The 12,745-nt window shown below is 41.7% G+C and overlaps 1 protein-coding gene across 4 annotated transcripts in view; it reads left to right on the top strand.

The window, feature by feature from the left end:
- The window catches only part of TAPT1 (transmembrane anterior posterior transformation 1), a 92,154-nt gene that overhangs the window by 48,111 nt on the left and 31,298 nt on the right, over positions 1-12,745 (top strand). For all 4 annotated transcript variants that reach the window (XM_038398638.2, XM_038398637.2, XM_038398639.2 and 1 more), the window contains 3 exons: positions 150-219; positions 10,657-10,737; positions 11,696-11,805. In XM_038398638.2, the coding sequence (XP_038254566.1) occupies positions 150-219; positions 10,657-10,737; positions 11,696-11,805 (261 nt within the window). The remainder of the gene's footprint in view (positions 1-149; positions 220-10,656; positions 10,738-11,695; positions 11,806-12,745) is intronic.

The raw sequence follows: 12,745 nt of genomic DNA on the forward strand, positions 1-12,745 counted from the left end.
TAATTTATTCAGATGCTATGTTTAGGATAACGGAGGGTATATATAAAATTAAGTGTTTGATCATCTTTGGCTTTCAATTAAAAAAAAAATTTAACATTCCATAGTACATGGATAATCTGTAATGAAGCTAACTGTGTTTAAAATTACAGTTCGTTGAAATAAAAGGAAGTGTTTTCAAGAAGTTTGAGAAGAACAATCTTTTTCAAATGTCAAACAGTGGTATGTATATTTGCATGGGTCAGAAAAATATTACTAATTCAAAATGTGGTGTTATTTCAAGTACAGTCTTCCATTATGTTTATGGTATTGACATGATAACAGGTATTATCTTGAAGTAGATGTTGAGCACTCGGTATTTCTGTTAATGTAGAACTGAATTCTAGATCTCCTCATTACTGCTTTGTTTAATAGGACTAAACCAAGAATTCAGTTTTAGGAACATTGTATTTGCACAAATAACTATGTTTGTATTTTAGTACCTAAATACAGTAACTCCTCACTTAACGTTGTAGTTCTGTTCCTGAAAAATGCGACTTCAAGCAAATCCAATTTCCCCATAAGAATTAATGTAAATAGGCGGGGGATTAGGGTCCAGGGAAATTTTTTTGGCCAGACAAAAGGCATTATATACATTTTAAGCAAGCAATTTAATACAGGTATAAGTTTTTAAACAGTTTTAAAGAAACAATTTAATACTACAATCTTCATTGCTTAGTATGAAGCTTGGTTGAGTCAGAGAGTGGAAGAGGGTGGATTGTCCCCCTGCTCCTCTTGCAAGTACAGGCACCGACTTTGCTGGAGGTGGGGGGCTCAACCCTTGGCCTGCCCACTCCATCCCTTCCCGCAAGCCCGCACCCTTAACCCGGCTCTTCTCCCCCCCGCCCAAGTCCTCCCCCTTTACTCCGCACGCCATGTCCTCGCTCCTCCCCCATCTCCCCTGCCTCCTGAACCGCTGCAAACCAGTTGATTGCTGGGGGCAGGAGGCGGGGGGAGCAGGGAAGGCGCTCATCCGTGGGGTCCGCCAGCGTGCAGGAGGCATTGGGGGAGGGGAGCGTAGGGGAGCTGATGGGGGCAGGGGGGCTGCCAGCCGTGGACAAAGCACAATTTTAAACAAGAATGCTCTGTAATTGAGCAGGGACATAAGATCAAAACAACATTAAGCAAGGGGATGTTAAGTGGGGAGTTACTATATGTCAGGAATCTGTCTATGCATTGTCTAATGTCTACTTAAATACTCTCTCAAAACTCACACATTTAACCTACTCAAACACCATTGACGATTATTGACAAATTCAGAAACCTCTGGTACACTACAACATTATTAAATACCACTTAATATATGCCTTGTTAGCAAGTATCCTGGCATCTTTGCTATGTTAGCAATCATTGGGGCTTATGTGCATATCACTATCGTGTTTTATTCTGGTGAGCAAACAATGTAGTGAAATAAATATACTTTGAGAGAATATATTATGACACAATCATGGTAGTTTTTAGAGCATGTCAGAAAGAACCGTAGATCTGCACATTAGATAAAATTAAGACCACAAGAGGCTTGGGTCTTGTCTATGTGGTACATAAGTCCATTCTTGAGGGATGTAAATTGTAGTGCACGCTAGTATGTTGTTCACCAATTGGCCGGTGTGAACCATGCTAACACACACTAAAAGTTTCCTGCTGGATGATAATGTAGTCCTGTTTCAAATGCTCACAAGATAATTTTTAGTATAAGCCAATAAGGTCATCTCAGGACAGTTAGTACATGACGTGCTAGTGTACACTAATTTACACCCCTCTAGTGCAAACTAACACACTGTATAGACAAGCCTTTAGAAAACACACACTGTGCATCTGGTGCTTATGATTACGTTGCTGAATATATTGAAATTTGGAAACTCTCTAGAATAGAAAGATTGTCCCAGGAAGAGAAGTCTCAACTATCCTTTGACTTAAGTACTTTTGTCATAATATTTCAGGTGGCCAGTAGAAATTTTCGTATTAATTTCAGTACCTAGTTAGGAAAAATATTTTTTTGATCTTTTGAGATATAGTATGATGTTGAAGTGAAGTGATGTTAAGGGGCTATTTATTCCTGGTATCTCCTCATACAGGTGCAGTGCATTAATCTTAGAAAAAAGAATCTTTTGTTTATCAGTTCTTCATTACATGCATATGTGATAGGCAAGAGTTAAAATTAAAAATTACATATGAATGCACAGATGCACACAATCACGCATTAAATAAAAAGCTTTAATTTTCTCTTTGACACTCTCTCAAATTTTAAATGAAGAAGATACTTTTCTTTAAATCAGGTTTTAGTAAAGAAACGAAACAAATGATTAACTGTAAAACTCTCTATGTAAAATGATCATTTTGAAGTTAGATTTTAGCAAACTGCTTCATCATTTGAATATCTGACTTGTGTATGTGAGACACTAAGATCACAGCTCTGTCACAGTCCTCACTTATGGAGGGGGATATAACTAGTGCAGGTGATTGGGTTCTTGCATCTGCCAATTACCTGCTTTTTGACTCTGAACAAGATGATTTGTGTCTGCTTCAGTAAGTTTATCCCTATGGAAAATCAGTGTGATACTACTTCAGTGAATGTTGAGAGAATTAATGTTTTCATGGTGCCTTTAACTTCTTGGATAAGAGGTGATACATGAGTAAATGTAGTAGAATAATAAAACAATAAATTTAAATAATTCTCCTATTACATTAAACTTGTCTTTTTTTTTTATAAGAAGTCTGTGAAAAGCCAAAAAATTGATACTCTTCACCCATTTCAGAAGAAACTATTATCCAGTACTGGTGATAATAGGTGATAATTTCTGGTGGCCAAGTTTAAATATCAACTTTAAAGAATGAAATGTGTAATTAAAATCTGCTTAGTGCGAGTCTTTGTGCAAGTAAAACTGGATTGCTGGAATGTTAACAAAGTGAACATAAAAACAGGTCTGAGCAAGGCCAAAACAAATTCTCTCTCAAACTTGAGTGAATACTTAGAAAATATTTGCAGTATTCACCCAGCTCGGATTTTGTTTGGGACCCTGAAAATCATAAGACCAATCATGGTTCTTAAGTTAGTTGAGTTCTACTTAAAATAGATAGAGGTTGTGTTTATCAACCATTTCTCATTTATTTCTTCTATTTTATTGTTGGGCACTGTTAGCAATCATCTGTAATGGCAATGTCAGGTTTTGCTCCTAGCCATGGGACTAAGTGAGGCCATGCATTATGCCAGATGGGTATAGAAACAGATGAGTGCATGCAAGAATGCACAAAACAAGTGAGTTTATTCTCTTCAAATGGATAGCTAACTTTTCCTGAAATGACTCATAGAACACTCATGAATCACCACATATTGCATGCCTAAAAAAAGAAATTAACAAGTTTTCTAAGCTTTCCATGTGTGTTTAGAATTTCAGATGTATAGTAATACTTTTCTAACAGTATAGATAGCACTAAATTAAGCACTGGAATTTGCAATTACTGTCTGGCAAATCAGTTTATAAGATTGTTCGTATATTTGGTATTAGCGCCTTTCCACTTGTGATTCGATGGTTTCAGTTGCATGCAGTGCAGTGCAAACGGGTCAAATCCATGTGTTTATGGAATTCAGGGGTTAGTAAATAAGAGGAAAGCATATCTATTTAAAAAAAAAAAAGTTTCAACATTGGTGGAAGCCCACTATGCTGGCTTCCTTTATACTTTTAAATCTGCCTTATCTTTATTTCAAGCTGTGCTCTATGCAGCTAAACTATTTTTTTTCCCAAGAAACCAATTACACCTCTTGTGGTGAAGAGCTTGTGCGAATTATAAAATTTTTTCCTTTAATCTGTTGATTTTCCATTTTTTTCGTATTGTTAAATCTCTTCTCTCTCAGATTTGCCCATAGTTTAGCTCTGCAAACTCCCCCTCCTTCCCCCCACTTCCTGCACCCATCGCTCCTCAGCTGCATGGGGAGGGATCCCTGTACAGGAAACTGCACCCCCCATTTGTCAAACCCCCATGCATCCAGACCCTCTCACACCAAGACCCTTCCGCCAAGTCTCATCCCCCCACACTCGGAACTCCACCTTGATGAGCACTAGTCCTGCACCCAGATCCCCACTGCATTGAGCCCCAACCAGCTACACCTGGATCTCTGTCCTACTCCCCATCATCTGAACTCCCCACTGAGCCCCCACACACCAGTGCCGAGCTCTGTACCCTCCCGTACTCATCCCCCCTTCTGAGCCCCAGCCACCTTCACCTGCAGAGTCCCATTACCATTACATCCAGAACCCCCCAACAAGCCTCTGTGATTCCAGATCGCACCCGGATCCCCCACTGAGTTGCCTGCAGCCAGATTGCTCAACGCTTGGATCCTGCCTTGCTGAGCCTGCCTGTCCACACTGAGGGGCAGGGCCTAGGGTGTTTCTGGGCCAGGCTCAGGCCTTGTGCTGTGTCAGAGTTGGGTGCAGCCTCCCCGCTGAATCTGTGTCGTGTTGGGGGAGCTGCATGGTGATCTCCCACCTCTGCGCAGTCAGTGGCCTGTGCTCCCACTGCCGTGCTGGAGCCTCCACATTTATTTGACAAATAAAATTTGCAGAATTTTGCAGTACTGTGCACAACATTTTTATTTTTTTGGTGCAGAATTTTTAATATTTTTGGCACAGAATGCCCTCAGGAGTATATCTTGGACTTTTGAATTTCCATTTCCAAAAGCTAATTCTCCCCTTTGTGTTTTTATTTTTAAAATACCTTTTTTCTGACCCTACCGTCTGTTCCAGTTACCACCCCATTTCTTTCATTCTTTTAAAATACCTTGGAATAGCTGCTAATTGTCACATGCTTCTTTACCTCACTCTGCATTCTGTTCTTGATCTCCTCTTAGCTGGTTTTTGTTCTCATTCTAATGAGACAGCCTTCACTAGTTTTTAATCACTTGCCTAGCGCAAACTCCAAAGGTCTTGCATCTATTCTTATCCCTCTTGACTTAGCTGCTTTTGATGCTGTGAATACCACTTTCTGTGCCTTTACTTCAACATGCATGTTTTTTGTTTTGTTTTCTGATGTAGGATTCTAATGATTTGCCTCCTGCTTGCTTGATACATCCTGGGAGAGTATTCTCTAAAGATACTTATCTGACTAGAATGCCACTCCTGGATCTGTGCTCAAGCCTGATGGGAACTCCCATAGTTCAAACTACCCCGTAAAATATACTCTAGTTTTCCAAAGTTCAGTTAGTTTCTAACCACGTTGAGCAAATTAATTGCCATGAAACCGCAACCAATTGATCATCAGCATTAGTCCCAGCTTGATGCAAGGCCATCTCACCATCATCCTCTTATCCCCCCACCATATCCTTTTTTATAGTATCTGAGTTTTCTTTAAAATACAACTTTTTTTTTTTTTTTATAAAAGAAAGTTGCAAGGTGACTTCCTCTGAGGCACTGACTGCCAGTGGACTTTGGAGCCTCCAGCATTGTCCACGCCATCTGGGCTTCATGCCCCTTTCTTTCCTTAGAACAGTTTCAGCTGGGCCAGAGTGCATTGTTATGGCTGGAGGTTTCAGTCCCATTTTCATACTGATGTCTGGTTCAGAGATTCTCTTTTTCTTTCTTCTGTGGGTGCTTTCACATGTCCATTTGGCTGTAGGTGTGTGCTCGCCTTGGGCACAGTTATTGGAGAACTTTTTCACTCAGCAGTACCTATCAGGGTGGCTTGATCTCCCTCTGTTGCCATACGCTGTTGTGTGTTGTATAAGAAGGTGGAGTTGCCCCTCACCTTCCTCAGTTCCTTCTTCCCCCAGTGACAGTTGTCAGAAGGATCTTAGACTGGTTATTGTAAATGCTTCCCTCCCTTGTGTATATATAGCTTCTTATTGTTAGGAATTAGTTGTTAGCTAATTTTTATTGATAGTTTTAGTCATAGGTCTTTTGGACTGTTTCATTTTTCCATACCAGAGCGATGCCACGCTCACCAGGGTTTAAGTCTTGCTGAACTTGCACTAAACACATGCTGGTCCATGACCTACACCCAGCCTGTTTAAAGTGTTAGGGAGACTCCCATATCAGCGATATGTCAGATCTGCAAGGGTTTTGAGCTCTGCTCAAAGAACAGAGCAGAAGGCTCAAGTGTCTACTCATGGAGGCAGCATTTTGGCCCCTATCGGACTCAGTGCACACGTAGAGCACCCCGAGTACATCGTTCTCGGTGCAGAGAGCGTCAGAAATGCCTCTGGTCCCACTCATTGGTACTGAAGAAAAGGCTTAGACCTTCCTCAGGCTTGGTACCGGGCTTGGTCATGTCTGTGCCTAAGCCTAGTAAAGGCAGAGGCTAGGAAACATGCTGGGGAGAGTCTCTTGCTGGAGCAATCTTCACCTAAAAAGAAGGGATTGCTGCCTCCCACGCCTGTGCCACGTCCATCGAGGGTGTCCCCTGAAAGGTCTCTGAGTCAGAGCCACCAGCCACTGCGACTCCCATCTACCCTGGAGTCGTATGCAGCCACAAGAGACTTAGCTTCTCGGTGCCGGTATTCCTGGTGGTGCAAGAAGGTTCAGAGTTGGTACCAGTGCCTGTGGCTCCTAACTCACAGTGCCACTAACTACCAAGCCTCTGCAAAGACTGGTGCAGTTTAAGGGCAAGCCTCTGCTGGTTACCCCAATACCTCCTTCCCCAGGGCTTAGGGTACCTGTCCCTGATACTGACTGGTTCCACCCCCCAACTCCAATGTCCGACCATTCAGATGCTTTCATCTTCAGATTCAGAAGTACGTTTGTCTGTGTGTCATCCAAGACAGAGGACAGAGCCTCCATTAGAGACTTGGGAACCATGGGCAGTGCAGCAGTCTCAACACTGGCTTGCTCCTCCTCCTAAGGGGCAAGGGCCCAACCAAGATTGGGTTGCAGCCCAGTATCAGTGGCCATTCTGGGACACTGTGGGTCATTCCCCAACCCAATAGGTCTTCCTCTGCATCCTGAATGATATGGTAACATTTACTTATGTAGTTCAACACACCAGGCTGCACCTCAGAAAGCTTCTTGCATGGCTCGCATCTGTATACACCTCAAGTTGAAATCATCTGGACAAGGTGATTTGTGTGCTAACGTCCGTTTTATCATTCCTGGATTGGTGGACTCTCTGAATCTGTGGGGTGGGAGGGGGGACAGTTCCCTTGTCATGGGGATCCACTCATCATTAGGGCGCCGTCTTCTGGCCACTCTGGTAATTAGCTCTTTCCAGGCGCTGCGTCCCCTATGGGGGTCTTTCCACCCATCTCTGCAACTCCCGGTACTCCTTCTTCACGACTTGGCCCTCAGGCTGGGTCACTGCATGTTTCCCCCTTCTGGGGTATCAAAGTATTTCAGGGCAAACTGTCCCAAGCAGTCCACTCTCTACTACCTGGTCTGTGCCACTTCCCCAGTGGCTGGTAGGTGAACCTGGACCCACTCTGTACTCTGGGTTCCAACTCAGGCCTTCTCATTAGCAGGCAAGGTCTGCCCTTATCCTGTCCCTAGCTGCTTTTCCCGGAGCCATTTCTGCATTTGCCAGCCCAAACTCCCTCTTACCAAGGAGTAACTGTGGGGTAATTGCTTCTATAGACCCAAACATACCTCCCTTTTCCCAGGGAGTAACTGCAGACTCCTTCCCTGTAGCCCCCCAACTGCTCTCAGTTCCTGGGCTTTCTACAGGCCCCTCCTGTTCCCATCTAGCTGAGCTCATCTGATTAATTGCTGCCCCCTGGCTCCTCCTCCAGGTGAAGCCTGGGCATTTAATTGGCCTACCTAGCCACCTTAACCCCGTCAAGTCTTGTGTCAGGTAACTTTATCCCTCCCCTCCCCGCCAGCCCTCATTTTAGTTACAGATGCATCAGACCTGGATGGGGGCGGGGGGTCCAGGCAGACTCAAGGCCTCCGGGCACCTCAGGATCTAATGAGCCTTCCTCCAACATAAAGCAAGAAAGAGCTTGCTGATTCTAACAGACAACTTTGCAGCCATGTTTTATGTAAACAGACAGGGAGGGGCACACTCAAGACAGCTCTGATAGGAGGCCATCTGCCTCTGGATCTTTTGCATAACCAATTCAGTTTATCTCAGAGTTGCTTACCTTCCAGGGAAGCAGAACACATGGGTGGGTTGACTGAGCAGGACCTTCTCCAATCACCATGGGTGGTCTCCATTTCTAGATATTGCCAAGTCCATCTTCCTGCTCTGGGAAACTCCCCAAGTAGATCTATTTGATTGAGGTCTGGTCTACACTCCAGAGTTAGGTTGATAACTCTGAGCAAGGCAGCTTACGTTGACCCAACTAAGGAAGCGTCTACAGTTAAAATTTCACTTGACCAATGTAACTGCCCCACTATCCCGACTTAATAACTCTGCCTCCATGAGCAGTGTAGTGTCAAGGTCAATGCAGTGTCGGTGTAGACACCTCATTGCTCATGTTTGTTACTGGCCTTCAGGAGCCATCCCACAATGTCCCACACTAACAGTACGATCAATAAAAGCACTCCTGGTGAGGATGCACACTGAAGACACAAGGAGTCAAGTGTAGACACATGCAAGCGATGTGATTACTATGGCGGCTGTATACCGACATAAGTTAAGTCAGCTTAATTTTATAGTGTAGACATGGCCTTCATTTCCTGAAGAAGAGCTCTGGGTAAGCTCAAACGCTTGTTTCTCTCTCACCAACAGAAGTTGGTCCAATAAAAGATATTACCTTACCCATCTTGTCCTTTCAACAGTTGTGGCAGTTAAGAGGGAAAGATAATAAGAGAAGGCACCTTGAGCGGAGGAAGAACCCAGGGAAAGTGGGGCAGGGTCCACCTGCAAGAACAACAAAAATAGCAGATCTTTAGGATCGCCCCCTATCTCTTCTCCTGTGTCCCCTAATACAGGGTATGGGGAGCCATCACATATTGAACAGAATTTGGGACGCGGGGGGTATGGCCATTTCAGGTTTCATTGAGGATCCATACTTTAGAATGCTTCCTCAAATTTTGGAATTTTTCCCTTCACAGTTTCATATATTTTTGTAATATCAATGGTGAAGTCTTGGGTATAATTTTTTGCAATGTTGCATTTTAATGAAACATTACATATTGATCTAATGTTCCTACGCAACATACGAGACAGAGTAAAGGATTTCATAATTTTTTTTTGTTCAGTAAAAGAGAAAGTATTTATTTAATGGTCGCTTGAAAACTGCATGATCATTTTTGTAGTGCTGATAATTGTCATATCAAATCTAAGCCAAAGTATATCAGAATACACATGAAATCTAATGGTGCCTGGTTATCCCTAAGCTTTCTTGTAGAATTATCCTTGGAAAAACTTACACCATTTAGATTCTGGTCCTGCTATAATACCTGGTATATTGAACTGTACGTAAAAAGTATGCTTTTTACCTGGTCTTACCTGGAATGGTATCTTCAGTCAAGCAATTTTGAAACTAGGCGTTTGCACTCTTCGTTACTTCTGTAGGCCAACCTCATTGTACACTCTAACAGCTTCTTGCATTCCTCCCATTTCCCCACAAACCCCTTCCCTTCCCTCTCTATTTCAGAGACTTGCTGCAACCCCTTCCAACTCTCTCTCCTGTGAAAGGGATTCTGTGTTCTCCAGTAGCCTCATGCCAGGGGCTGTGTGTAGCTCCACTTCCCTCTGTCCCCAATTCTTCCCCCATAGCAGAGGCTCTGTGCATGTCCCCATGTCCCCCATGCCAGGAGTTCTGTGTGCATTCCCTTCCACCACACCTCTCCATTTTCCCCCTTCTACCTCACCATGCTGATTTCTCTCTCTCCTTCAGGGCGTGAGTATTTTGAAACTTTATTGGCAGGATAGGGAGAGCTGAAATGAGGGGTATTCGGCTGGAATGTGATAATGGCTGCCATCAACCAGTTGTTCGATCTGCGGACCATGTCAGAGGCAGTTAAATCTGCTCTCTGCTAACCAGATATGTGCCAGGGTCTCCATGTCATTCATTTTCCCCCTTCTATTTTTCCGATTTTTTTTTCCCACCAAAATCAGTAGGGTTCTGCCCACTGATGCTTAGAAAATTTCGCTGTGGTGTTGGAATTGATTGGATGCATTGTTCCAAAGGTATTGTTACATCCAAAGCTGAGTAGAAGACCTCATAAACTTCGCCTTATCATACTATGTTTATAGATGCTGCATATATATTATACTGACTATTAGCTGTTGCCATAGGTAGGTTACCAAAGTGAAGGACACATGATCTGATCCAGCATGGCAAATGATTCTATATCAAGCTTTGACTGCCTTTGTAGCACTATCTTTTACCTTAATGAGACCAGAACTGACAGCTTCCTCCAATTTGCATTTAATGCTGCTTCGGGATAGACTACTAGAGATCTTCTAAATATGGTGCAATCAATTCACGTAAGGCCATTCACTTGCACTGGAGCACTGAGTCCATATCATCCCTTTGATATGTCTGATCTCAGCCTACTAGAGGAAGCAGGAGTTTGAGTTGTAAATTACTTGAAGTGACAAACTATATTTTGTCCTTCTGAATATGATTGACCAATTTTGGGCAAATATTGTCTCTCACTGTGTGTTCAATGCCTAGTACAATGGCACTACCATAATACATATAAATAACTATTTTATTTGGAGTTGACAATTGATTTTTTCCCCCAGATATAAAAGAGAGATTCACCAACTATGTGCTGTTATTGATAGTATGTCTAAGAAATATGGAACAGTTCTCATGGAATCCAGGTAATTACGCTATTGAAAAACATGTAATTTTTAAATTATACACTTGTTAGTTTGTAATTACAATACTACAGGTACACATGTAAGACAATCGTACATACCCCTTTGCTCAATACAGCAATCTGAAAGTCAAAAAGCAAGCAGTACTCTTAAAATCAAAGACTCCTATGACCTCAGATCACAGGACCTGAATAATCTGTAAACTATTTCCAGTTTTCTGTGGATTGTGATTCCATTGGAAGCGTATTCCCTTGCACTGTAAATAAACATTGATGTGTTTTTGCAAAGTTTTGAGTTATATTTTTATATTTTCGAATCTACCAGTAAGAAGTCCCATTAGTGTAGTTATTTTCTTATGCTGGCAAGAAAGGAACAGAGTACAAGTCTAAAAACAAGTTTCCATCTTGATTTTAGTATTAGTTAAACTTTGTTATTTTTTTAAACACTTAATTCATATAAACATTGGTGTTTGTTCTAATGTAGCAGGTTGGAAATGTATTTAGTGTTATAGGGCCTAATTCTGTGCCTTTTTCTCTAAGACAAAAGGTGGTTTTTAATGCATGTTGGCCAATGGATTTACCTTAACCAGATAACGTGTTAAACTGTGACTGCTTTGTCTACACTAAGATTTTAACACATGATAGCTAGCACATGTTAAAAAACATACCTTTTGTCCTAGTGAAGATAAGACCTCACAGTGCAGGGTCTAGCACAACAGAGTCTGATCCTCCTTAGGGCCGTTGGATGCTATGCTAATACAAACAATTCTCCAGAGTAGATATTGTGGTGGGAATTCACCTCTGCAAGGCACCCATTCCTTTCTGAGATATAAATATAGATATAATGCTTTTTACCTTTGAAAGTTTGACTGCTGTGCTAAGCAATAATTGCAAGTTTTCTTTACTTATGGGATCAACTTGTACAGTATAACTGATTTTTTTAATTTTTTCCTAACCTTCAGATCACCTTTGGGTGTTGTTTCCAGATGTTTGCATGGTCATTGCATCAGAAATTGCAGTGGATATTGTGAAACATGCATTTATAACAAAATTCAATGACATTACAGCAGATGTAGGTATACTATTGGACTTCTAAGCATGTTCTAGTTGTGATTTACTGTGTGTTTTAAGACAGCTATAAGATGTAGAATAAGATTGAGTCTAATGCAGAAAATGTTGGGGTTTTTTTCTATTAGAGTTAGAAAAGCCATTTCATAAAGCTCCAGTAATTATTTTCTTATTAACAGTGCACTTCTGAGGATGAATTTAATGTGCCTGAAACACCTCTGCTTCTAAAATCATAGTTTTAGATCCATAAATTAAACTTGAGACTGTTGTGTAACAGCCACAATTCACATAATTTGCAGATAATTTTTGAGGCAGTTGGTAGGTCAAGAAAACATAAAGGTAATGTTTATATTTGACTTTAGTCACCCAGAACGTGTACGTTTTTCTAAACAAAATAGATTGTGAAATACAATTCATATTTTAGAAAAAAATATTTCTCCGTGAGATGATTGAATTATTCTGTTTCAGTGTATTTTTAAAGATGGAAACTGAGATCAAAAATATTTTTGTTTTCTCTTCTGTCCCTGCAGCACTGAATATAAAGTAGGTTAGTGTTTGGTTTCCCATTCCTGTAATTTCTTGGGGCATATATAATATGTAGGCCTTCTTTAATGTACTAGATTAAATTGTTTTATGTTGTATGCTAACATGACATATAGACACTACACATGCTATATTCGTCTTCGGCCTGGTCTGCACTAGAAAATTGTCTGCTTAAATAGGTTGCTCAGCTTTGTGAAAAATCCACACCTCTGCATGGTGTATTTAAGCCAATCTAACCTTTAGTGTGGACAGTGCTTGGTCGACAAAAGAATTATTCTTGTTCGAGGAGTGATCCTGTGGGTGCTCCACTTTAGGTGTCTTGACGCCCTGGTCTTGTAATCGGAGATCTGTGGTACAGTATCCAGTTGGGCCACACATGCGCTGTAGCCGTCTCACGCCGC

This window comes from Dermochelys coriacea, chromosome 4 (assembly GCF_009764565.3).
Source record: "Dermochelys coriacea isolate rDerCor1 chromosome 4, rDerCor1.pri.v4, whole genome shotgun sequence".
Classification (NCBI taxonomy): Eukaryota; Metazoa; Chordata; order Testudines; family Dermochelyidae; genus Dermochelys; species Dermochelys coriacea.